General features: G+C 53.2%; 9 protein-coding genes across 9 annotated transcripts; 4 read left to right on the forward strand and 5 right to left on the reverse strand.

The window, feature by feature from the left end:
- Positions 1-1,178: 1,178 nt before the first annotated feature.
- On the reverse strand, positions 1,179-2,350 carry M421DRAFT_39982 (uncharacterized protein; the record flags this gene model as incomplete). The annotated part of the gene is made up of 2 exons (XM_033590188.1): positions 1,179-1,552; positions 1,600-2,350. Coding segments are annotated over 2 exons (1,125 nt in total), but the record flags the coding sequence as incomplete, so codon positions are not given.
- A 138-nt stretch (positions 2,351-2,488) lies between these two features.
- Positions 2,489-4,650, forward strand: M421DRAFT_415901 (DUF1671-domain-containing protein). The gene is made up of 4 exons (XM_033590876.1): positions 2,489-3,510; positions 3,556-4,023; positions 4,073-4,473; positions 4,520-4,650. Exons 1-4 carry the CDS (start codon positions 2,902-2,904, stop codon positions 4,560-4,562), a joined length of 1,521 nt encoding a protein of 506 aa, XP_033453809.1. The 5' UTR covers positions 2,489-2,901; the 3' UTR covers positions 4,563-4,650.
- A 1,819-nt stretch (positions 4,651-6,469) lies between these two features.
- On the reverse strand, positions 6,470-7,711 carry M421DRAFT_952 (uncharacterized protein; the record flags this gene model as incomplete). The annotated part of the gene is made up of 1 exon (XM_033598286.1): positions 6,470-7,711. One exon carries the CDS (start codon positions 7,709-7,711, stop codon positions 6,470-6,472), a length of 1,242 nt encoding a protein of 413 aa, XP_033453810.1.
- Positions 7,712-8,007: 296 nt separating this feature from the next.
- On the forward strand, positions 8,008-8,795 carry M421DRAFT_200198 (uncharacterized protein). Its single transcript, XM_033588103.1, has one exon. The coding sequence runs from the start codon at positions 8,206-8,208 to the stop codon at positions 8,614-8,616; it is 411 nt and encodes a 136-aa protein (XP_033453811.1). The 5' UTR covers positions 8,008-8,205; the 3' UTR covers positions 8,617-8,795.
- On the forward strand, positions 8,611-10,713 carry M421DRAFT_200147 (uncharacterized protein). Its single transcript, XM_033588101.1, has 2 exons — positions 8,611-8,792; positions 8,842-10,713. The coding sequence occupies exons 1-2, from the start codon at positions 8,688-8,690 to the stop codon at positions 10,531-10,533; spliced, it is 1,797 nt and encodes a 598-aa protein (XP_033453812.1). The 5' UTR covers positions 8,611-8,687; the 3' UTR covers positions 10,534-10,713.
- M421DRAFT_200180 (uncharacterized protein) lies at positions 10,677-13,278 on the forward strand. The gene is made up of 5 exons (XM_033588102.1): positions 10,677-11,251; positions 11,306-11,623; positions 11,673-12,138; positions 12,189-12,909; positions 12,966-13,278. Exons 1-5 carry the CDS (start codon positions 10,894-10,896, stop codon positions 13,248-13,250), a joined length of 2,148 nt encoding a protein of 715 aa, XP_033453813.1. The 5' UTR covers positions 10,677-10,893; the 3' UTR covers positions 13,251-13,278.
- A 28-nt stretch (positions 13,279-13,306) lies between these two features.
- On the reverse strand, positions 13,307-14,290 carry M421DRAFT_955 (NAD(P)-binding protein; the record flags this gene model as incomplete). The annotated part of the gene is made up of 3 exons (XM_033598315.1): positions 13,307-13,512; positions 13,561-14,112; positions 14,164-14,290. 3 exons carry the CDS (start codon positions 14,288-14,290, stop codon positions 13,307-13,309), a joined length of 885 nt encoding a protein of 294 aa, XP_033453814.1.
- A 357-nt stretch (positions 14,291-14,647) lies between these two features.
- On the reverse strand, positions 14,648-17,671 carry M421DRAFT_52367 (uncharacterized protein; the record flags this gene model as incomplete). The annotated part of the gene is made up of 3 exons (XM_033595014.1): positions 14,648-14,720; positions 14,786-17,393; positions 17,455-17,671. The coding sequence occupies 3 exons, from the start codon at positions 17,669-17,671 to the stop codon at positions 14,648-14,650; spliced, it is 2,898 nt and encodes a 965-aa protein (XP_033453815.1).
- Positions 17,672-21,522: 3,851 nt separating this feature from the next.
- Positions 21,523-23,289, reverse strand: M421DRAFT_415907 (uncharacterized protein). Its single transcript, XM_033590877.1, has 3 exons — positions 22,926-23,289; positions 21,892-22,873; positions 21,523-21,838 (listed from the first exon to the last, which is right to left on the reverse strand). The coding sequence occupies exons 1-3, from the start codon at positions 23,124-23,126 to the stop codon at positions 21,618-21,620; spliced, it is 1,404 nt and encodes a 467-aa protein (XP_033453816.1). The 5' UTR covers positions 23,127-23,289; the 3' UTR covers positions 21,523-21,617.
- Between the last annotated feature and the right edge of the window lie 340 nt (positions 23,290-23,629).

The raw sequence follows: 23,629 nt of genomic DNA on the forward strand, positions 1-23,629 counted from the left end.
ATTCGCGACGGGGCCATGGGCGTGACCGTCTCCAGACGACACGAGTAGAGGGCGCACCGACACGAGTAGAGGGCGCAGAGCCGGCGGTGCGCCAGCGCGCGTACAGTTACAATACATCTACATCTCCACCCCCGCATCTACTCCGACGCAGCGCGTCTGCCCTGCGCAGCCTGCAGCGCACTCAGCGCATCGCCGCCCCGTCTAGCGCCTTCACTCCCGTCCCTCGCACCCACGCTCTTCCCATGCGCCCTCCTCCTCGCCGCCTCCTTCAGATCGATGTCCGCCTTCCGTATCCGCACGCCCTCAACCTTCTGAATCCTCGGCGCCTTGTTCGTTCTCTGCCACCGCCGCTGCGCGTCCGTCTCGCTCTGCATGCTCGCCGTGTTCAAGACGGGGAGGATGCCCTCGGGCGCTTCCGTCTCGATGGTTCGGATCACCGGCGCTGCTGAAGCGCTGCCGCGCAGCAGGGACGCGCGCTGCCGGTCTCTCCAGCTGAGCGGCGCGGGTGCGCGCTCGGCCGTCTCGGGAATCGAGGTCGACGGCGAGCTGGGCGCGGGCCCGGCCTGTGTCAGCGCCGCCTCGCGCTCGACGACGGCCGTGTTGACCAGCGGAGACTTGTTCCAGAGGTACAGGTGCGGCATTGCCTTGCCGACCCACTGCTTGCGCCACACTGCCGAGTAGGGCCTTGCGTTTCCGAGCGGTCGCTTGGCACTTCTTTGGGTCCGCTCGGCTGCCGTGGGGGTGCTTTCGATCAGTGGCATAGGCTGTGGTGACGGGGGGGATTCGCGAGGGGCCATTGCGTTGTTGCAGAGGGGAGAGTGATAGCCCATGTAGAGATAGCGCAGAGATTTGCCAATCCATTGTTTGCGCCAGAGTCTGGAGAATTGCGAGTACGCGGGGTTGCGTTTCGGCGTCTCGGCTGGGCTGTTGTCTTGCGCGTCCGTCTGCACTGGCCGCCAGAACTTGCGGCGTTCGTCTCGCGAGACCCGCGACAGCTGCTCTGTTCCCGAGCCCTCTTGGTCCAGCGCGTGGAGTCTGTTTTGTGCTTGCAGCGCGACCGTCTGCACGTCCGGCAGGCCTGTGCTGATGGTCCCCTCCGTATGCTCGGATGGTGTACTGTCCACCGGCCGATTGGCGAACACCGCACCTGCTGACTGCACGGCTGTGTGCGCGATCGCTTTGACCGCCGTTCCACCAGTGGGGCCTTCGATCCAGACGTCCCACGAGTGGCCCGTGTCTGTCTGCTTCTTCTTCTTGAGGCAGACGCGCATCTCCTCGTCGCAGTACAGTGGTGCTATATTGCGGTACTCGATTGATGTGATAGCCTCATGACCCTGAGCGATCTGTGACAGTTTCAGATGCTTGTTCAAGACCTGAAGCATCAGCGTGAGCGTGAGAGGTCCATGCACGAGCGTGTTGCGATGACCTTCGACGTATCGAGCGTACGTCGGATCGAGGTGTATCAGATGGGCGTTGTAGGTGACAGCAGAGTATCGGAAAAGGAGAGACCGTGTTGGCGTCAGGGTGAATGAGTAGTCAGGATGCTCCAGTGCTGCAGCATGTCAGCAGAGCATCGAGTACTGGCTAGCATCCGTGTACCTTTCAGATACCTCGTGGCTCCAAGTCCTTGCCCGCTCGTGATGGAAATGAGCTCAGCAGCGGTCTTTGCCTTCATGAAGACCAGATTGCGTTCCTCCTTCACCAATGAATCGCTCCAGTCGTTGTCACGGATCGCTCGCTTGAAGTTGTTGGCTGACAGTGTTCCCTCAGACTCGCCTTCAGTAGCGCTTCTCGAAGCAAAGCGTCGCTCAACCGTCACAAAGATCTTCGCCTCATCGCCAGTTCCATGTAGTCGAACGTCCTTGATGCGCTCCAGACATGCGACCCTCTGCTTGAGTCTGAGTGGTAATTCAGAGCGAGCTTCGAGATCGAGCTTCAGAGCTGGACTGAGCTTAACAGCCCCGCCTGCCCACATGCGACGCATCCATGGCTCGCCCGGATGATGCAGCGGATCCGTGCCATCGCCCAGGAGATTCGGCGATTGCACTCGCACGTTGAAGCGCGTCAGGAGTTCGGCCAGCGAGATATTGGGTCTCGAATTGGCATCGTGCTTGACTGTGTTTGGGGTGAATCCTATGAGCGTTGTGTAGAATTGCTCGTAGTGGAGCGTGTCGAGTTCCTCGCGGTGATATTGTGGCCGTCGACTGAGCAGCTCGGTGCGCACTTTCTGGAACCACTCAGGGTCGTTCGCCGTATTCGAGGCATAGTAGCGAACGCATCGCCGCCGCCATACAGTACGGTGAGCAGACTTGATGGCTATCCGCTGTTGACACCGCGCGTGGAGTGACATTGAGCAGTGGAAATGCGTCGCTCTGAGCTCCAGTTCCGCGCCTCTTGCTGCACTTGCGCTAGGCCCAAATCATGACGCCCACCGCGGACGTGCTGCTCTCCTCCGCCTCCAACTGCTCGTACACTCTGCATGGACGTGATGCTACAGGCTGATACGGAATCATTTCCGATTCCCGTTTGCATCGCAGTATTCCAAAATGTGGCGGTGAGCTGGGCCTTGGCGAGTGGCTTCCACTGACTGCCGGTTTGAGTCTCACTCCTGCCATCACACGCATCATCACGGAACCTGGCAAACGACTGCCTCATCTCGGAATTGCTGGTCAATTTTTCGCAACATGTGTTGTTGCCGGCAAGGCATCGTGTCCAGGCTTTCACTCTGCGTCTGACGCATCTTTCGAACAGCAGGTCACAGCAGCCTCATCATCAACAGCTTGCTCTGGACCACGGATTTGAGTGCATGTTGACGTACAATATTGGAATCAATACATGAGCAGCTGCCGAGATCTGTTGTTTGACCAGTTCTGCCCTACACAACATTCACCACACGTAAATATGGCGGGGACCATGGAACTCCTGGACTGTCCCCTCTGTGACTTCACAGTCCGACCAACCGATAACTACATCCTTCAATTACATTTTGAGCAAGTGCATACAGAGGACTCTCCTTTTGTGGTCAAAGACGACCCCGAGCCGTTACCTCCTTCGCGTGGCTCATCCTCCAAACGCAAGCACACGCAAGACACGACTTCCTCAGACAAGGAGGAAGGTACAGTCGCGTGTCCTGAGCCTGATTGCGGTGAGGTGGTCTTGCTTGACGACTATAACGATCACCTTGATCTACACGCCGCAGAAACGTTATCATTTGACGAGTCCACCAGAGAGTATCACTCTCATCATTCATCGAGCAATATGCATAAATCAGCCGCTAAGCACAATTCCCACAGGCGGCCTTCGAAAGCCGCCTCGTCAGACTATCGATACGATACAGACTCACTGGACAGCGCGAGGAAGAGCAGCAGCCATGACAAGAAAAAGCATCATCGCGGTAGAAGGGGCACAGACAGCAGCGAGAAGAGCACACTAGCTCGGAGCATCCTGAGCTTCAACCCGTTCAAGCTGGACAAGTCAGTGAAGCCGCCCAACAAGAGCGCTCGTCTCGGAGTAAGTCTAGTCCTTCCCTGACGCATGCCGAGCTGACAGTGGAAGAAATCAGAACTTGGTCCTCATGCCTGGGAGGACCATATGCCGAAGTGGCTTCACGATCAACTCGCAGCTGGTCCTAAGATTACCGTTGTCAATCGCATCGGCCGCGATGGTCGCCTCATCAAGCAGGAACAAGTGCAGAACGAGACGGCTGGCGTTATTCCTATTCTTGCTCAGCTATCAGCCTTGGACCGCACCGTCAAAGAGGCGTACTACTGCCACCCATCCACACTTCATGTCGGCAAGACTCCAAACGAAGGCAGTTTCTGCGGATACAGAAACATCCAGATGCTCATATCTTACATACAGGGCGCGAAAGCACAGGGCCATGAAGAATTCTCTGGCCGAATGCCCGGCATTCTCAAGCTGCAAGAGCTCATTGAGAGTGCTTGGGACAAAGGCATCAACCACATTGGCAGAGTCCAGACTGGGGGGATTCAGGATACCAGGAAGTACATCGGCACGCCCGAGGTCCGTCGATCATCACAACAGAAGCATGCGTTAGACTAACACAATACAGGCACAAGCTCTCTTCCTCAGCTCTGAAATCAACTGCGCTGTCGAGATGTTCGGCGACCAAGACACCTCACAAGGCAAGGTCCAGGCCCATGATCTACTTCTTCTTGCGGTCGAACGGTATTTCGCTCAAGCTGCCACCAGCGATGGATCAAGTGTGCACAAGACCCTTCTACCACCCATATACCTCCAGCGACCTGGGCATTCTATCACGATCGTCGGCTTTGAGCGTCGCAGTGAAAGCTACTGCAATCTCGTTGTGCTCGACCCTGTCTATGCAACAAGTCCAGCTATGCATAAGCTGATCGGCCGGAAGAACATCAAGAGCTCACGTCCCGAGGTCATGCATGCATATCGAAGAGGTCCGGCGAATCTTAGAAAGTTCGCTGCTTTCGAGATTCTGATGCAAGTACTATAGCAGGCCCGATAGGAACCGCGCTGACCATCATAGGCTTACCGCGACACCACCTTTGTTCCCGGCATGGGATGTATGACCTCCATGACAGATCTCCACCACTCATATACCTAAATACCCAGATGCCATATCGACTACATACCACTTCAATCTCTGTTCGATCCGTGCACCAAAGCTGCAACGATCTGTGCTAAGACATTTTGTGCTAGGTCCTACGTCAGTTCCCCAATTGCAGCTATGTCTACGCCTTCTTCCGCGCTCGTACGCTTGGCTATGATGTCTACCCAGAAGACTACTTTCTCCGTAACTTCCCATGGCAACAATATGGCGGTCTTTGGATCGTCAACGAAGCTCGCTTTGCTCGAGCGGAACCAATCAGCCCACTCATTGCACAGTCTTTGCGACGAATCACCGGTGTGGGAGCATCGCCTCAATCTGCTGACAGCAGTAGCCCAACCAGCTACTTCACGAATAGTTCGCTTGGTCATCAGCCAGTTACGCCAGCAGACCCACAAAGCAACGGCTGGAATCACAACCTTGCGATTCCGGCTTTCGATGGATCTGTGAGCGGCCTACTTTCTACGTCAGACTTTGGCCACAACCAGCCTGTGTTCAACATGGGCGGTTTGGACGCTGCAACTCCTCATTTGGGAAACCCGCGACCCAACTTGACACTCTTGACAGATTTAAGTCGCAGATATCCTGGCTTCCCAAGCCCACTGTCTCCGACTTTGAGTGCGAAGGAATTGTATCCAACACCAACGTCAGACTTTGGAAGCAGAGCTGGTAGACCCCGCGTACTGAGTTCTGCAGTCCGCTCTGTCAGCCCCATGAGCGTGGATGGCTCCAATATGTGCGGCCCTTCGACGCGTTGCATGTCTCACAGCTACGAGTATTTTGCTGAGCAGATGGGAAACATCGACAGTATTCTCGCTCGGGGCAGCAGTAGATCTCAAATTCGCTCACCATCATGTGCTCGATCAACAGCTTCCCTCAGCCCTACCAGCCCACAGCGGGCCCTCTCACCTCGTGCAGGCATGCTTCGTAACATGGCTACGAAGCAAGCTCTTCGTGACTCGAACTGTGCAGTCGCTTCTCCAGATCCTACGATGCAAACCTCACCCACATCTCGTAACGTCCGCCGAGACAGTGTTATCGGCTACGCGAGTCCTCCGTCAGCCTTCGGCTCACGGTCTGTACGGTCCCTCTCGCCCCATCCTATTCAAGCCCGAGCTGCAGCAGTACCGCCGTCCATACAGATCGCCAATGGTACAGAATTCGAAATCGAATCTCCGATCTCGCCCACTGGAACTCTGTTGTCTTACACATCCAATCGCGCGGTTGACTCCGGGCTTTTGGCTGTACCAGCGCTCAGCGAACCGCAGGTGGCGGAATATCGTTTCTGGGTCCCTTGTGGTCGACGTATCTGCGCCTTTGGCTGTGGCGGTGTGCATGAAGGTGAGAATGCTGCGGCGAAGAGGCTCTTCAGAGAGGCAGAGCATGTCAACGAGCGACAGACAGCGGACGAAGAATATGGCAACGGCGTTGAGGCGGACGGCCACCAAGAGATTAAATCAAATGTGCCTGAGTCAAGGACGCAGTGCGACTGTGGCAGCGCGGTGAGCTTCACTAAGCCAGTCGATGAGTGGAGGACTTTCTTGAAGAACAAGGAGAGGGATGTTAGTGTTGCTAGAGTCTGAGTTGGCACTGTCCAAGGCATGACAGCCTGGACGCAGCAGAGCGACTGGGCGAGAGCCAGATTGGGTCGACTGCGATGCCATCTCGATTCACGACATTGACGATGGTCGCTCACGAGCCGCGTCTTGGGTACTTGGCGTTGGAAGCTTGTTTAGTTCTGGAAAACATAAGCATAGTCATTACTTCATCTCAAAGGACGAACATCGTCGATCAGGAAAGGGTATCGTTTTTGTGACGCCTGATGATGCAAATGCGCGAATCGTATGATACAAATCCAAACACGACAGCTTAATCACTGTCATCATCGCTGCCATACCCAGCCAAGAGTGGGCCTGACGGTGCTGGCCGCTTGTTCGTTGAAGTTGTTGTGTAGCCCTTCAGCGCTGCGAGGGTCGAGCCCGACAGTATACCGTTTCCTCCAGCCTGTGCATTCTGCTGCGGCATAAGCGCGCCGTACTCCTCGTCCTCTTCGGCAGCCTCGATCATCTTCCTGTCTCCCATGCCTCCAGAATCCAACTGCGTGGCCTGCTCCCATTCTCCTTTCTCCTTTGCGTACCACACATCATCTGGAGCCTCGTATCCCTGCAATCCAAAACTGCCCTCCACCTTCCGCCTCTTCTTCTGCTCCGTATCTCTGCCCTCGATCTCCGCAACGTATGCGGCGGGGAGTGCTTTGCGGATGGCTTCTGCGGCCTGTTCCTCGATTCTGTGCGCCTCGCGCTTTGCCGCCGCGGGGTTCGGATCGACCGTCGCCCAGCGTACATTCAGGATCTCGTTGTGGTCGAGCGACTGGTGCGCCATAGCTTCCTTCGCAAACTGGCTGTTCGCCTCGTTCATGTACGTCACGAACGCCACGCCGCGCGCGGTCAGCACACGCGTGCGCTCCACCTGACCCCATTCCTGGAAGTGTCGGGCTACAATCTCCTCGATGTCGTCTGTGACGTGGACGCGCCCGATGTACAGTGTGCGGTTTTGTCGCTGGAAGGAGCCCACGCCGCCCATGTCGTCTCTATAGTCGGAGTGCTTATCGCGCCCAAAGCAATCTATATTACTTGGGAAGATGTCCGTCACCGTCGGCAGCCGGTGCAGGTACTCGCAGTCCACGCCCTTGGGACAGATGCCGCGCGCGAAGAACAGGCAGAAGTAGGCCCCCGGCGTCTTGTCGGCTTTCGTGTACCCGCTGTCCTTGGCGACGTTGCAGCGTCCCTGCGCAGCCGTTTTCGAAAGGTATTTGTCTTCCCGGTCTCCGCCTGACCATTTGTTGTACCATATGTTGAAGATTGTGCCTGTCGGGGGTGGCGCGTCGGTTTTGAATGTCGCGGGGTCCACTTGTGGGCGCGCTGGGCGCCGTTTGCGACGGATAATCTTTTTGACTTTTTTGCCTTCGGCGTTGGTGGTTATTATCGTTTGTTCGGTGGTCATGGGCGCGAGCTCTGTGGGTGTGGAGGTGGTCGTGGTGGCTTCGAGGGCGGTTTCGGAGTCCGTGGGTGCGGGCGCAGTTTGCGCGGGTGGTGATTGTACTTCGGCCATGGTGTGCGGTGTCGTGTATGTGAGCGCGGTCTGAGAGAAGTTGTGCTTGAGGGTTGGTGATGCGGTTGCGCTCAGTCAAGTGTCTTAGCGCGTACCATCTTACCAGATTTATCACGTGACCAAGTCCTCTTGAGTCTTTACGACCTCTGGCAGCCTTCCACTGCAATGTCCTCACTTCGGATCTTAAGTATATTCGTGGATCAACACAATAATACATGCGCGCCTGCTCGACAAAGCATCGCCAACGATGTAGAGGCAAGATCTAAGCCTTCGTCTGAAGTGGAGCCAGTGTCAGGGTACTCTCTCGCCTTGCAGCGAATAATGTTGTCGTGTGCCCATTTGGCCCCCAACCACCATGCATTTACCAGGAAGGTTGTGCCATTTTCGTGCACTTTCTCAATGAGGGGTGTCAGCCTCACGCGAATATTTAGCAGCGATGCTCCCGAGGGCGAGGATGATTGCCTCGAGTTGCTCACTTCCACCTTACGCCCGGTATGTCTATTCTCTCTGGTGGTCGTCAGAATGACGCATCAATCCAATACACTGCCGTAGGGCATGGCAATACATACGGCGACAGCGATTTCTCCACACATCATCAGCGTCATGCTCACAGCGATAACGTTGATCGAGCAAGCATAGACATCCGTCACGAGACTGCCGGTGACGGGCCAAAGACAGAAGGAGCGACATACTACGTAATTGAGGCAGGCCAAGCACCAAGTAACAAGACGTCTGGTCACTGCCATCCACCGGCAATTCAAGGCTGGCCTCAAGGTCCTCGCAAGTTGGGTGGGGTATCAGTACTCTTTCTGATTGGAGATATTTTATTGCTCTTGCTGCCGGTGGCTTTCTTAGGTCCGTTTGGTACCCTCCAACCTAAAAGCTCTCATCCTGACAAAAAGTAGTTCTTGCAATCTCGGCATGGTGTCTAGATGGGAAAGAGCTATCAGACACTGGACGGACGGTGGAGCGTGCCATGAACCTCGGACCTACAATCTATCCTCTTGCTTTTGCAGCGATCGGCAGTCGGTGTCTACGAAATGTTGCCATCTACCTCGCTGAGAGAGGTACTACCTTAGCGGTGCGCCTCTGTAACTGATATTTCATATTTGCAGCTGATTGGTGAACAGACGTTAGAGAAGCTGTTGGGTAGCCAGAGTCTCGTCTCGGCTATCAGCACTGCTTTCACCCTCCGATCTGCGAGTTTGACTTCAATTGGTCTCCTACTGCTCTGGGCTCTATCGCCTCTTGGCGGACAAAGCTCGCTGCGACTACTCCACGAAGGAAACACGACGATATCCGAGGCTGGCACCATATACTATTCTGACCATGCAGCGCCTCAGGACTTAGAAGAAGCGGCTACTTGGTTTTCGATTATTCCAGCTATTCTCTCTGCGAGTCTTGCTTCGTCAGCTGAAGCCAAAGCTCTCCCGGTTGACTTGTGGAGTCATCCCAAGGTTCCGAGGTTGGATGCCATAGAGAATGAGGTGCTTGCGGGGGATGGCTCTACGGGACGGTGGGTCACCGTGAATATGTCGGATCCTGCTCCAATATACACGTCTCTTGCCGGTATCAATGTCCAGGGATTGCATCGCAACACAACGTCCACCTTCCAGGTCAAGTACAACTATCTACGCTTGGGATGTGAGAAGTTTATCGGTGGTACCGACGCTGAAGTCCTGGATTATCTCTGGAACACCACCACGTTCTCAATGTGGCCACCTATCCTGGACTTCACCCCCGGTGTTTCTCCCGCTACTCTTCTTACGAATACGACAATCAACATCAATTTTCAAACACTGTTTTTGCCCATGTCCTTCTTCCTCCGATACGGCTGGAATTCCCCAGGAGCATCGAACAATGGAACTGAAACTACAGATGGCCATAGCCAGATCTCAAGGCAACCGGTCAGCTTCCTGTACGGTGCGCAGTTCAACGCCAAAGACACTTTTCAAGTGTACAAGTGCGCACCGCGCGTCGTCACTGTAAATGCTCAGATCGAATGTCAGGCTGACGAGTGCGCAGTCTCACGTCTTCGCCGTGTGCCGGGCGAGTCTAGTGCAGAACTAGAGAACGCGTGTGACACTGGTTCTCAGTACCGGCTGGGATGTCTCACATCCGGCACATACGCGCTCCGCAATTTTTTCATGTATTTTGCGAGTGCAATAGCTAACTATTACTCACCTTACTCAATGAATCCTTTCGACGGCTGGATCGCTGGAAATGATCAGACCTATTCCTCCATCCCAACAGCCAGCAATCGCACACTGAGCGAAATACCCGACCAGCTTATTTCGGATAGGCTTACGACAGTTCTAAACACATACTGGCAAGCTGGAGCTTGGGGTTCCCAGATCACAAGAGCTGGAATGTTCGATACACCTGAGTATCCATACGTTGGTCCAAATGACGGAGGGAGCCGGAACAATGTGCCCGATCGTTTCCTCAACACGACCGGCACTGTCTTCAAAACTCAAGTCCCGATCTACAAGGCGGAAGTTGGCTGGATCGTCACACTGCTCCTCATCACAATCGCTCTGCTTATCCTTTGTGTCATCAACATCATCATATCCATTACGAACAAGGCACCAGACTTGTTCTACTACGCTTCATCACTGGCACGAGAGAATCCGTACACGAATACTCCTGATGGAGGCACCTCGTTGGATGGCGCCGAACGGACCCGTTTATTGAGGGGCATGAAGGTCCAGATTGCCGATGTCAGCCCAGATAACGAGGTCGGTTACGTGGTACTGAAGAGCTTAGGAGAAGGCGAGGATGCCCGAACCGGTCGACTGAGAAAGGATAGACTGTATCGGTAATCACGAGGCCGTGACTGCCTCTAGGCGCCGCGGACGCAGTGCACAAAACAATTCGTGGTACCGCATATGCTGAGTATCGCTTATACAGCCATTAGCCAATATATGACCAGGTCAGCGAGCTGTACAACCCCATCTGCAGCTGCACATACCCAAAGGCGATCCGATAGGCCGGACGCGATTTGCCATTCATCTACTACTGCAAGTTGGCAACAACGATGCGTGCATGATGGGCCTTATCAAGAGCGACCGCTGCACTCCTCAGTCGTGTTAAAACGTACGAAGCCTACGATCCTCTGGCTTGGTCCGACCAAGATATCACGAAGAAAAATCGAATTCGACACATGATTCGATTGAACGATCATGAGACCCAACTTCACAGATTGCGGCATTCGCTATATGTCCAACCCCGCACTCATAGCACGATACAATTACAGTGGACGTGTTCGCCTTGTTGAGGCAAACCGTAGTGAACAAGTTACTTACGATGGATGCGTAGCCATATGCGGTCCCGGGAATGAGTACTACACATGGCCGGTCATCTCAGTCACGTTGACGACGTGGATCTTACCTATCCTAGGCATATTACTGCAAGCGCCTTTTGAAAGTAACGCATTCTGGAGAACAGTCAAGGCGTGCAACAGGTGGATAGGAAGCCCTGTGAGCAGTCTTGCTGCGATCTTGTGGGATATTGGAATTAGCGGAAAGTGTGCGCTCTTCGGTAATAGCTACTGCAATACGAAACCAAGAACAACTTCACTGACGAAGGCACAAGTGGATATGGCAGTGCCGTACAACGAGACCCCAAACCATGGCAGCGACTACGCAAGCATGCGGGACTCATTCTACATCTTGATGAATCTCAACCAGTACAAGATGAAGCCAGTCATCTCAATGACCCGAGAGGCGGAAGGGCTCCTGCGCGTCGCCTTGTTCAGCAAAGAGCTCCAGCTCGTTGGCACACACAAGACGCTCAGCCAGAAGCGCCTGAAGCTGGCCCACGATCTGCGAAGCAACCGACGCAAAGGCGTCGTACCGATCTTTCTATCGACATTGTGGTTCATCCTCGCTCTAGGCATTTCCATCGAAGCCGGTAAGTGCAGCTCTCGTGCTCGATGCTTTCCCGTCTAACAACCTGCCAGCTTTCGGCGACCTAGGCAGCAACCTCCAAGCGCACAACCTCGCAATGGGCCTTTTCGTCTCTTGGCTGCCCATACTGATCCTTTGTTCTATCCTCGACCGTAATCCAGTCGCTTCCGATGATATCCAGCGTAAGCTCAACAAGCTAGTTAATCTGGTCTGCGACTCACTCCTCGATCTCGAAATAAGGACCGAATATGTTGCATCCTTTGCAGATCTACCGCAGGCGCAACATATGGCGTATTGGGTCGAGAAGATTGCTACCAAAGCTGAACTCATCAAAGATAACTACTTCCATGGTTTCGCTGGCCAGGCCAGAACGAGGTTTCATTACGGCGCTGCTTACGCGATCTTGATTGACATAGAGAAGGCGTACATTGCTGAACGTGGAAGAAATTGGCTGAGAGATCCGAGAGAAGCAAGAGCAGCATTGGTGCTTGGTCAGCTCGATCAAGGCTGTACGTGGTTGTAGGTTTCTTCTACCTCGCTGACGGGTTTCCATACTAACAGTATTGCAGTGATGGTCGCCAACTTTGGACAGTAGTTGTCTCTATTCTTCTAGTAGGTGGCACTAGTGTCGGCGCGTTCGTCCTATCTTTCAACACGCCTACAGTTGGCCTCGGCTGCCGAACCGGAGGCTATCTTATCTTTTTCATCATAGCACTCGTACTCCTGATCGCCGAGATCACAGTATGGTGGCTCACCTCGCCACTGAGAGAGCAAGATCAATTCCATTCACATCTTGGGGCATATAATCGCCACGCGAAGTCTCGCAAAAAGACAGTGTTTGCGACTCTCCCTGGACTGGCGTCATCGAGGACATTATTAGCACAGCTACTCCAAATAATAGAGACTGGAGTACTTCAAAGTATCCTGCTACTCCTTCGTTTGCTCCCTTCTAAGTACGGGAGGGAGCGATTGGGTACGACGGAAGCTGCGATCCACGCACACTTTCTCAGCCTACGAAGTCTGACAGCCCGCAACTGGCTCCAACGCGGCTTTTTCACACCTCTGGAGTTCACAAACCTGGTCTGGGCATGCTACCTTCTGACTGCCCAGACAGTTGGGGCATTCAACAATTGCGCGTGCATGACTTCGACTTGGGGCGGATTCGGAGGCTATCTGGACTTCACACAAATCAATGTCGCGAACAGTGCGGTTGTAGAAAAGTACTGGATAATTGGAACAACCACTACCTGCGTAGTGATGGGTTTAGGCATGAGCTATATTGTCCTCGAGGTATGGGAGCTCTCCGGGCTACTTCACATTTTATAAGGTGCTGACCGTAAACTCAGTGGCTCTTGCAAGCGCATCTTAGTACCGAAAATTACGATGATGCTATGAACGGTCTTTGGCGTGTTCGAAGATTTCGACATGCTACGCTGTGGATCAAGTACCCCCTCGATATCCTCGTCCGTCTTGTCGCAAACGCATTAAATGCGTTCCAGGTGCGTGGGATTCAAGATCGTCGGGTTGTCGTGTGGACGAAAGCCTCGACTTATAGACCGAGCGTCGGGCAAGCTTTGGTTCGACTTGGAACCGATGTACAGCATTTGCCTTTTCAGACGGTCGATGCGTAAAATCCTGGATCGTTTGCTGGAGGACCCCGAGAGTCTTTGTGGTGCCCTCACGTCTGTCAAGATTGGCTCGGCCGAGCGGCTAAACTATGAACGATCCTGAACCCGATCTTTAACAAGTCCTCGTTCTCGATCAGGCTTCTCTTCTCGGATAGTTCGTCAACGTCCCAAGTGGCACTGATAAGCCTGCCGTTCAGCCACATTCTTTTCTCATGGCTCAGCCATACACAAAAGGCGCCACATAAGCCGGGGTCATCAGTAAGATCTGCTCTCGTTAGGCATCTCTCTCGAAGAGTAATAGCAGTAAACCTACATTGCATTATGCTCTCTGGCGCTGTCTGCTCCGCCATCTCCGTCAACACAGCCCCTGGGTGCACTGCAATTGCGAACACTTCCTCATTTCCATACTGCTCAGCAACATACTCCATCAGTCTTGCCTGTGCAAGTTTCGATAAACAGTAAGCTGTGTTCGCGATGTGCCCACTCGTAATCATCGTCGCAAGAGAATTCACAACAATGAACGTCTTTGCTCCACCACTCTCCCTCAGCAGCGGCAGGAAGTGATGTGCAACTAGATAAGTCCCGTTGACATTCACATCAAACACATCTCTGAAGTCTTGCGGATCCCCTTCGTCAATCTTGAGCACCACCGGGCCTGAATAACCGGAATTTAGAACCAGGACGTCGAGTCTGCCAATCTTTTCTTTCACAATCTGCACAAGGTTTCGAACGCTTTCAGAGGATGTGATGTCGACTGGTAGACACGTGACTGGGACTGATGGCGCAAGGTTGCGAGCGCGTTGCATGACAGAAGCTAGCTCTTTCTCTGATGATGCGCGTGCAGCGAGGAGGAGGTTTGCGGCACCTGCTTGTGCGTATGCATAGGCAATTCCGGCTCCTATACCTCTAGACGCACCGATAACAAGAACGTTGAGAGGATTCGGGAGTTTGTTGGCCGATGGGTCGATTGCTGCTGTTAGACGGCTATGGGTTGTTGCTGTGAAGGCGTTGGCGAGGGAAATATCTTTCTTCCGATTGGACATGATGCTTCTCTATTGACTGAAAAGGATGTGTGCACGCATCCTTGGAGCGCAGACCTTCGCTGTACTTGTACTATCGGTCTTCTTCTCGTTACTCGAATCCCGGCCGCTCGAGCTGCCAGACTAGGAAGGCCCGATGATGTTCAGAATGAGTCATTTTGACTAGTTGATGCTAACATGCGTCGACATAGCCACGACGGGCAGGTGCATAGAGTCAGAGCTGTGTTATTGCGACAATAAATTTCACCAACGCATCGAGAATGCAGGAACATGAATACTTATGTGCATCACGTATATGTCCCGTGCCAGGTACTGAAGATGTGAGCATTCCCTAGCTAGGTTGTGCCAATTGAACTCGAATTACAGCGCCCACTCTTCCTTGTCGTCCGTCGCGCTGATGAACGGCTCATCAATGAGCTTGACAGCCAGTTCGCTGCAGAGGACACTATACTTATGTCAGCGTTGCTGTTTATGACCATGCATAGGCGTGAGATTTACCAGGATGATCCCACGAGCGCATCGAGCTCTCTGATTGCCTTTTCCCTCTTCGTGCCCGTACTTGTTCCCTTGCTAACATCTAGCTGCAATTCAGCAATCCTCTTACCCCTCGCAATACCCGCCAGCTCAACCACCTTTTTTGCCAGACAGTCGCTGTGGAACGCATGCTGGCACGGGAACACAAAGAACTGTCTCGCAAGCAGCGGCAGTCCGCACACATAGCACCTCTCTCCTGGTTCGACGATAGCATAGCGCTGATCAAGAGCTTTGATATCACTCTTGATATGCTGCGCTGTCTCTTCAGAGTCATCCATCTCTTTTTTGAGCTCGTCAATCTTGCGGCTGTAGTCTTCAAGCGCTGTGCAAATTTCCTCCTTGAAATCGTCGATGACCACGAAATCAGGGAAGAAGGGGATCAGATCCTCGATACGCAGCAGGTCCACACGGCGCAGGAACTCGATTGCCGTCTTGATGCCTGATGACTGGGAGATAACTTTCTTGGCAATGGCGAGCCAGAGCTTCTTGCGGAGGGCGGGTTCGGTGTTCGAGCGATCGGCAACATTACTTGCAAGGTCGATGTCGTCGTACTTCAGCGCAAGGTCTACAGCTTGGACGTATTGTCCCATAGAGCTGTAAATATGCACGCAGGATTGCACACGCTTGTGTTGAATGCAGAGGCGCAGGGCGAAGTCTGCGTCGTAGTTCTGCTCGTGCGCGAGCGATTGTCCCTCTAGATATGCAAGTAATGCTGACTCATCTGTTGTCGAGTGCGAAGCGTAGATGGAGATGAGAGTGTTGTGTATCGCAGCGTCAGTTGACTGGTGCTGATTGATCTCAAAGAGCAAGTAACGGACGGCCTGATTCTGGTTCATGGGAGCTTTGCTGGTGTTGTTGTAGTTCAAGAAAGCTGGAATGAGCTTCTGGGCATTGAGATTCGACTGGCGCATCATAATCTCGACAAGCTCAACGGGGACTTGGGCCATGAGCACGCTGCTATACTTGTAGAAGATCTCTGGATCGGTCTGCTTCTTGAGTACAGCTAGCGATTCTTGCCAGCGCTCGCGTTGAACCCAGTATGAAAGAACGTAATTGTAGTCATTCACAACCGTGGCAAAATACAACAGTTCTTCTTCTCTGCCATGGCTGCTAATGATGTCGTAGGCTGTCTTGCGGTCCAGATCGGTCTTGTACTTCGAAACGAATTCTTGGTAGTCTTTCCTGATGGCCGAGAGATGGTCTTGGGTTTCTGCAGTATTCATGCTTTCGGAGAGCTCAGCTTTGGTTGTGATAGTGTCATCCAGTGTATTCAGCTTTGCCATGTATAACTCGATGAGCCATGTAGCAACCATGGTACGTTGCATGAGAGACGTCTTTTTCAGTGTGAATAGCTTCGTAAGCAGGTACTTTCGAAGCGCGTCTTGTTCACCTTGGTCGATGAACGTTAGAGCTACTTGCTCGAAAGGCTTTGTGCTTCGTCCGTAAACGGCAGCTGCCTCCAGGTACTGGCCTTTGCCGACCAAGTAATCGCCAGATGCTGTTGCAACAGCGTCTTTTTGCGCCGAGGTTTTTGCGAACTGTGAAGCAGCCTCGAACTGCTGTGACCGGAGCATGACCTTCCACACATCTCTTGCTTCATCTGTCACGACGATTTCGAAGATCTCACGGGTCGTGAAAAGCCAGTAGGTGTTCGACTTGATGTCAGCAACAAGGCTCAACGCGCTCTGCCCAGGCTCAAGCACGACTTGGTCGAAGACAACAGTGTCATCGAGGCGATTGATGACCACTACCCTGCCTTCCACTAGCTGCAAGATATGCCACTGACTGAGAATCATCGAGCTGACAGCATCGTTCGTTCGCCTTGTTCGGCCACTCGCGGTCTGTGATGCGGGGATCTGTGACCGTGGCAGTAGCTTGGAATCTGCCAGTACCTTGGCCCCAAGATCGGAAGTATCTTGCGAAAGATATAGCTTGCCATGCAAAACACCTTGTGATGTGAGCCAGCCAAAGATGCGCTCGCCATTAAGACGTTCTTGGTCCGGCGTCTGTTGGTTCTCCGGAGATACGGCTAGAAGCGAGGTGGACGTGGGCGACACGTTCGGAAGCTCATGTACGGTCCCAGACTCACTCTCGAAGAACTTGTAGAAGATCGAGCCGCTGCCCTCATGCGCATTTCGCCCAACTTTCCCAGCGAATTGAACAAATGTCGATGGTGTTGCTACTATTACACGACGCAGATCTTGCCTCCCAGGTATTATGTCCGTCCAGAGACCAGTGACTGGGCCATCTGTCGTACTGTATACGCTCTTCAGGTAGCGCTCCTCCCGCCTGTAGAATTCGGATGAAGGCTCAATGAAGACCTCGTAGACATTGCCGTCTGACGCTCCCACCAAGATCTCCCGTGTGGATGCCGTAGGCTGCGAGGGGTTCCATGCTATGCTCTCAATGACGACGCCTTTTAGTCGCGATAACGCTTTGGGAGTCCGTGATTGCGTATGGAGGTAGTAGTTTTCGGCGAGTGTGGTGGTTACGATGAGGTGCGACGCGGAGGGGTCGAGGAGGAGACGCTTAATTACGCCAATCTCAGACGGCTTCTTGGGCAAGTCAATATCTATGTAGCTGTCAGTATGTCTCGCATGGACTTGGCCCCCATGATTGCCTGCCCTACGAACCGTCTATGTCTGCTGGGCTGTCTAGGTCGATGCGCAGGATGCGGCCAGTCGAGAGAGCCAGTACAAGAACATTGTTGGCTACTGCAGCCGCAACGAAATCCGAAGATATGGAGAACTGCAATGCGACGCGCTCTATGCTGAACATAGGCAGTGATGCATCGTCTTGCGCGTTGCTCGTGCTGGGCGGCGCATAGCCGCTCGAGGTGTCGTAGGCCATGCAGGGCTTGGTAATCGGCTCGCCGTTATCGTGGCGCTGTAATCATCTTCTTCTCACGTGCACACAGCTCTGGCGATTCGTCGAATCTCGAAAGTCGCGCGGTTCTACGTCACGAGTGCACCGCGATGTTGCGGGCGGTGACGCCTAGGCTTGGAGCTTCATCGAGGAGATGCTTCGCTAGAAGATCGGCGATGAATCGGCGATTGACCAGCGGGGATTCCAGGCTGCACCACGAGATTGACAAATCTAAGCACCATACCTATGCACACCCTATGTACATGAATATTAATGATGGAAGCCTTTGTACTGTTTTTTATCGTGTGTATTTTACAGCTTTTACTTGTTCTGTAGCTGTTCGCCCTGCCATTTAGCACAAGGACAATCTTGACTCAGTCCCTAATCACGATTTCTGTTCACTGCACGGACGCCGTCAACGTTTCGGAAACCTCGCACAGCCTCAAACGGTTGTCCACTTGGAAGACAGCGCGTTTCTAGAGCTTGCCCAGATTCGTTTGGCGCCCCAATACAACATCGAGCTCACCTCGAATAATCTTGCGTCTCTCGGAGTCGCAGAGTCGCAGGTGGTTATCAATACAGCCCCAACCTTGACCGTCCAGATAGGTATGCGCAGCTTTCTGGACGCGTTGGACAGGGTGATCTTCAAGACAGTGGCTAACTACAGTGATATTCAGGCCTATCACTCGCTCGAAGCAGCACTATTCTTACATTTTAGAACGTGAGATCCACTAAAAGTCTCTTCTACATCCAGTGCTGACAACGTCACATACTGATGAGGCCAGGCACCTGCCAAATGGCCAATGGTACTCTGGCGCCGCCCAATACTTTCAACAGGTTTTATGCTGGCAAACTATGCCCGTACAATGATGGTTCCAGTGTAGACGAAGGCATAAGATGTGAGTGACGATCGCATACTGCTACAGCAACAAAGCCTATGGTATTACCGAGATGCAAGGCAAGTCGAGATGTCTGCCCGATACGTTCAGTCCTTCGTATAAGTGGGGCTTCTCAACGATATTATCGGGAGTTTTCGTGTTCACACATTTTGGATCGTGTCTGAGCATGTATATCGTGTGGCTAGATGCGCAAAGCAAATCGACCCTGGTCCAAGAGGGTTACGAGATGACGCCACGCAGAGCCGCATTTGCCATCGCAAAAGCTGTGAGACACAAGACCGGTCTCGATGAAAAGCAGTTAATAAGACACAAAACTAAAGACGTCAACAAGGCGCTCAATGGCACTAGTGAAGAGGAGGGCACAAAAATTGATTACAGCATATTTGTGGTGAACACTGAAGATGATGCCGCAGATGATAGGGAGGTCAGGTGACGTCTCTGGGTAGACTGCCGTCATAAAACCCTTCTCAGCGAGACATCCAAACATCAGTAAGATATTGACAGTTTACCACTGTCTATCGGAGACATTTTTCTAGGACACTATATCTTTTGAGACATTGGCCTCAGAATCTGCTTTCTGGGGATTTCCACACGGCTTATAAGATATACAGGCTGCCATCGACCATCTCATATCATCAGCACACAATGTGCCAATTCTCAGGTCCAGACGTCGAAGACAACACATCGGTTATCGCGCAGGCAATGACTTCACCAGCCAAACAGCTGTCCCAACGCCGTTCAGCCAGCAGTCCCCCCATTAAAGTAGCTTCTACAGCCTCTTCAAAGTCATCGCCACCTGAAGACCCCGCCGCTCGGGGCCACACTGTTTGCGAATGGTGGCGCGATACTCTCTGTAACACGGCAAACGGACTGAACGCCCAAGCCGCATCCTTCTCTTCGCACCTTGAATCTCTAAGCAATGCACGAAGGCGCATGCGCCGTCTGGCAAGCAAGTGTACACAAGCACGTCTGTATCCTAACCCTGCCTCTGCGAATTCCAGATCCGCGCTGAAGACTCAGCTTGATACTCTCGTAGCTGACATGGACTATGCCACTCGACTACATGAGATGTACTTTGCGGCCCTGAGCATGTACATTGTTGCTGTCCACACAGTCATAGATAGCCTGAGCTTGTCTGATGAGAAGTTCCATCGTCCAGACTGCGCTCATCATATTAAGCAGTGGACTTCCAATACACGTACCAAAGTTCGCCTCGAAGCTGAGGGGCTTATGGACAAGCTCCACAATATGCACAACACTTTCAAGAAGCTGGGAAAGGATGTGCTGATGAAGTGGGAGAGGAATGGAAAGGGTGACCTTGATCGTATGATCAATGCACTGCCAGAGCAGGCGGATCTCAAGAATAAGGCTGCAGTACGGAAGTATTTTCCCCGGCAGGTCAGAGAGATCGAGGACGCAGAGAAGCGTACAGTGCGTAAACCAACGATCGTCGGTGGAATGGTCTGCGAGACTGAGGCTGAGTGCGATGTGGAGGAGTGCGGGGCCGGGCGTGAGAGCAAACCGAAGGTTGACGTCTGGAGCAAGCTCGTCTGAGGAGAGCATGGGTCAACGGAAATGTAACTCGTACCCATAGTCAACACTGACAAAAAGAGTCTGTACAGCAAGCACTCTATCACTGTCTATCGTCGCTTCTCATTCACATCAAAGCATCACATACAAACCAACAAACACACCACCATCCCATAAAACACTCTCTTTATCATCGCTAAGCTACCAGCACCTTAAGCACCTCACTGAAAAGGAAATTTCTACACACCTGACCATGGAAGTCATCGACGACCTCTTCGGTCCCGAAATCTCCCGCATCTGCAATATCCTCCTCCACGCATTCCTCACATTCCTCGCCTTCCTCTTCAGCATCCACATGCCAACCTTCACCTCCTTCCCGCTACCGCCAAGCTACTCCCCCTCCGATACGTTGTTCTTCTACGTCTCGACTCTGTTCTGCACCTTCTTGTTCGGCCTCTTCGTTGGACGCGGTGAATCGCGAGTAAGATGGGCATGGTCTGCTCTCATGGTTGTGACGTGTGCGAGCGTCTTAGCTGCACGGATCGCAAGCGAGCTGGAGAACAAAGCAAGCGCAGAGCTGGAAGTGTGTGATATGAGGCTGTTCGAGGTTGGTAGGAATCTTCTTTCCTGTGTGAAGAAGTTGGGGGCAAGTGTGTGTAGAAACCCTCAAGCTGGGCTGGGGCGGCTCGCGTGTAAGTCTGGAAGCTGCTCAGTTGGAGTCATGCGATGATTGCGTGTCGTCGCTGAAGTATATTGGTCAAACGCGTAAATGGTCGCAAGGAATACTTGGTCATTGTGGCATTTGTGCCTGTGATCGACCAGCGCATACAAGAAGGTGAGTGTGGTTGTATTATCTCGTCCGTTCGTCCCAAAGGCGTATTTGTATTCAACGCGATGTGTCTCATCACTACCACGTACCTTCTCAGAGGAGCCCCTATTAAAATCAACCAGAACAGTCGGTCGACTGCCATACCCATAGCTTCCCTGACCGACACCCAAAGCACTCCATGACGTGCCTTCGCCAACACGGCGCCGCCAACTACGTCCTCTCAACACCTGTACACGCTCTGCGGATCCACCCTGACCATCTTACCCGTAGGCTTCACAGTCGGCAGTTGGATTCCCATTCCCATTCAAATCCTCTTAACTATACATATTGTACATTCCAGGCGTGAGATGCCGCGAGCCTACGGAACCCCTCTTCAGCTTGTCCCTTAGAATGCTGTCTTTCGGCGTCCGTCTTTGGTTCCTTAGGTCTCAGGAGTGGTTCATAATCGAAGGAAGGTGGCGTGCATAAACGCTCAGGTACCACGACGGCGCGTATGCGATTTGATCGTGATCGAGTTTCGTGCCATGCGAAGGGGCTCGAGGTAGACGTAAGTGGCAACATCATTGTGGAGCACCTTGCTTGAGATACCGAAGTCTGGATATAGATTGGAAATGTGATTAAATATCGAATCAATAAACGCCGACCCTATGCTCCTTTACCCTAGTTGTATGTTTCATAATGTTACGCGCCCATTTGTTCTGGCCTCCTTATGACGTGGTTCGTCGTCATCTTCGTCGTCTGTCAGACCCTCGAGCTCGAACTCCTCCGCGTCTCTAACTCTGTGGTCGACTCTTGCGTAGCCGTTTGGTGCTCCATTTGCGTGAGGTGCCTCAGTGTCAGTCTTCGAGTCTGCAAAGGCGTGCACCGCGTAGAGGTGGATGAGCAGGTTGGCGACTGTTTGGGGTGTTAGTGAGATGTTTAAAGTACAGTAAATAGACCGCACTTACAGAGGAACATCAAGAAAGCAATGCTAAAGAGGATCATAACGTAAGACACGTGTGTGACATTTGCGTCCGCGAGCATCTGCATCTGCTCTTCGGTGGCACCCATGAAGAGAAAGCCACCAGCAATAAGCAGGAAGGGCGTGAGGTACTGAAAGCTGTTCGGATCTGGGTCCTCCAGGTTTTTGGTGACCGCACTGCGGTCCCTTAATACGAAAGCGATTTCGATGATACGAGCAGCGCCGGCGGCCATGAGGGTGAAGCCAAACACAGTGTGGACCATGGTCGAGATAGGCAGATGCTGCGGGTGAGCTGACATGGCCCAGCCGGTGACAAAGATGACCATGCCAGGAATGAGGTTGCGCTTCGGCTGTCCGTTTCTCTTGCGGCTCAGCCAGATACCAACCAGACCAGCAGCCCACCAAATGATACCCATGGATGTGTGCTGCAGATCGTTGTGTACCCAAGGTCCACCCCACCTGTGCTCCGTGAAGGTGTTGACGCAGCCCCAGGCGGCAATGACGAGCGAATCGAAGAACTCCTGGCTGCGACCGGTCCGCTTCAGCCACATTTGTCCCACGAGCAGCAAAATGATGAGGATAATTCCGTAGGCAATGAAGGCGCTGCCCATGATGAAGTGGGCAAGACACTGGCCGGTGTGGTCAGCCCTGCAGAATCCGAGTGCGGTGATGCCTCCAAAAAGGAACTGCACCCAGGTCACCACAGGCAATGCCTTTCCCACCACTCCGTGACCAACGAGAACAACCCTGCGGATCTTGCCGTGTATACCCTTCTCAAGGTGGAGCTTCAAGTACACACCCATGACGATTTGCGTGATCAGCATGAGCATGATGATAGGGACGAATTTGGCGTGGACGTTGTCTTCGGAAAACTGCCTGCCCTTGTGTTTATGGCCCAGGAAGTAGCCGATAATTGCGAGAACGGAGCCGGTGACTTGTACGGGAACGTGCCATTTGGAGCGTATTATCTGAGTTCGTCAGCCTGCTGGCCATACCTTGTGCTTTCCATGGCAGTCTTACACCCAACACCATTCCTGTGGGGAAGATGATTCCCCAGGCGAACCCCTGCAGTAGGATGTGTATCCACAGTATCGAGTCGATTGGGTCCTGTGATATAGCCTCGCCCTCTGCTATCTTGTTCACGTGGTGCTCGTGTGCTGTGACCACTGTGCTGAACAGCAGCGCTGCTGCAAGGGCAGCTTGCCTCATAATTGCTCCCATCGTTGATTTGGATAGAGCTGAAGAGCGCCCGTCTGCGCTGGTGTGGCGAATTTCGTGACTCCGGCGTGGAGGCTTAGACGTCAGTCGACATGTAAAGGCGCGATCGAGGGGTATCTGCAAACGTTACGCGTGCGGCTGAGAAGAATCACAGGAGGAAGCGTCGTCGCTTTCCAGGACCCTGTTGATGCCGCGTCGCAATCTACTGCTTACGTGAAGGGAAGGTGCCCCCGTCATTGGCCGCCCCTTCCGCCTCCTCCGCCCGAACAACACTATTCTCCGAGCGGCATCACGTTTCACTCACTCACCTTGTAACAACATGGCGATCGGTATAGGCGTCACCCCGATTGCTGATAGTGAAGAAGAGCCGCTGACGTCTTCACCTGCTGCTGTTTCGGATGCAGCAGTTGACAAGCTTCCTGCGCCCGCTGTTCAAGACGCCCAGGCCGTGGCTTGCCCTCGCGAAGAAGCCGCTGAACACTCTGCCAATGCAGCCTCAGGTTGCA

The sequence above is a fragment of the Didymella exigua genome, assembly GCF_010094145.1.
Source record: "Didymella exigua CBS 183.55 unplaced genomic scaffold M421scaffold_2, whole genome shotgun sequence".
Taxonomy (NCBI): domain Eukaryota; kingdom Fungi; phylum Ascomycota; class Dothideomycetes; order Pleosporales; family Didymellaceae; genus Didymella; species Didymella exigua.

What these genes read in the sequence shown, in the direction of transcription:
- M421DRAFT_415901 (XM_033590876.1), top strand. Translation starts at nt 2,902, where the DNA reads ATGGCGGGGACCATGGAACTCCTGGACTGTCCCCTCTGTGACTTCACA. An exon ending in AGTACATCGGCACGCCCGAG is followed by an intron (nt 4,024 to 4,072) that starts GTCCGTCGATCA and finishes AACACAATACAG; the next exon opens with GCACAAGCTCTCTTCCTCAG. An exon ending in GCTGCTTTCGAGATTCTGAT is followed by an intron (nt 4,474 to 4,519) that starts GCAAGTACTATA and finishes TGACCATCATAG; the next exon opens with GCTTACCGCGACACCACCTT.
- M421DRAFT_200198 (XM_033588103.1), top strand. Translation starts at nt 8,206, where the DNA reads ATGTCTATTCTCTCTGGTGGTCGTCAGAATGACGCATCAATCCAATAC.
- M421DRAFT_200147 (XM_033588101.1), top strand. Translation starts at nt 8,688, where the DNA reads ATGAACCTCGGACCTACAATCTATCCTCTTGCTTTTGCAGCGATCGGC. An exon ending in AGAGAGGTACTACCTTAGCG is followed by an intron (nt 8,793 to 8,841) that starts GTGCGCCTCTGT and finishes ATTGGTGAACAG; the next exon opens with ACGTTAGAGAAGCTGTTGGG.
- M421DRAFT_200180 (XM_033588102.1), top strand. Translation starts at nt 10,894, where the DNA reads ATGAGACCCAACTTCACAGATTGCGGCATTCGCTATATGTCCAACCCC. An exon ending in GATCAAGGCTGTACGTGGTT is followed by an intron (nt 12,139 to 12,188) that starts GTAGGTTTCTTC and finishes ACAGTATTGCAG; the next exon opens with TGATGGTCGCCAACTTTGGA. An exon ending in TGAGCTATATTGTCCTCGAG is followed by an intron (nt 12,910 to 12,965) that starts GTATGGGAGCTC and finishes CCGTAAACTCAG; the next exon opens with TGGCTCTTGCAAGCGCATCT.
- M421DRAFT_415907 (XM_033590877.1), bottom strand. Translation starts at nt 23,126, where the DNA reads ATGGGAGCAATTATGAGGCAAGCTGCCCTTGCAGCAGCGCTGCTGTTC. An exon ending in CCACAGGAATGGTGTTGGGT is followed by an intron (nt 22,874 to 22,925) that starts GTAAGACTGCCA and finishes TGACGAACTCAG; the next exon opens with ATAATACGCTCCAAATGGCA. An exon ending in TGCTTTCTTGATGTTCCTCT is followed by an intron (nt 21,839 to 21,891) that starts GTAAGTGCGGTC and finishes CACCCCAAACAG; the next exon opens with TCGCCAACCTGCTCATCCAC.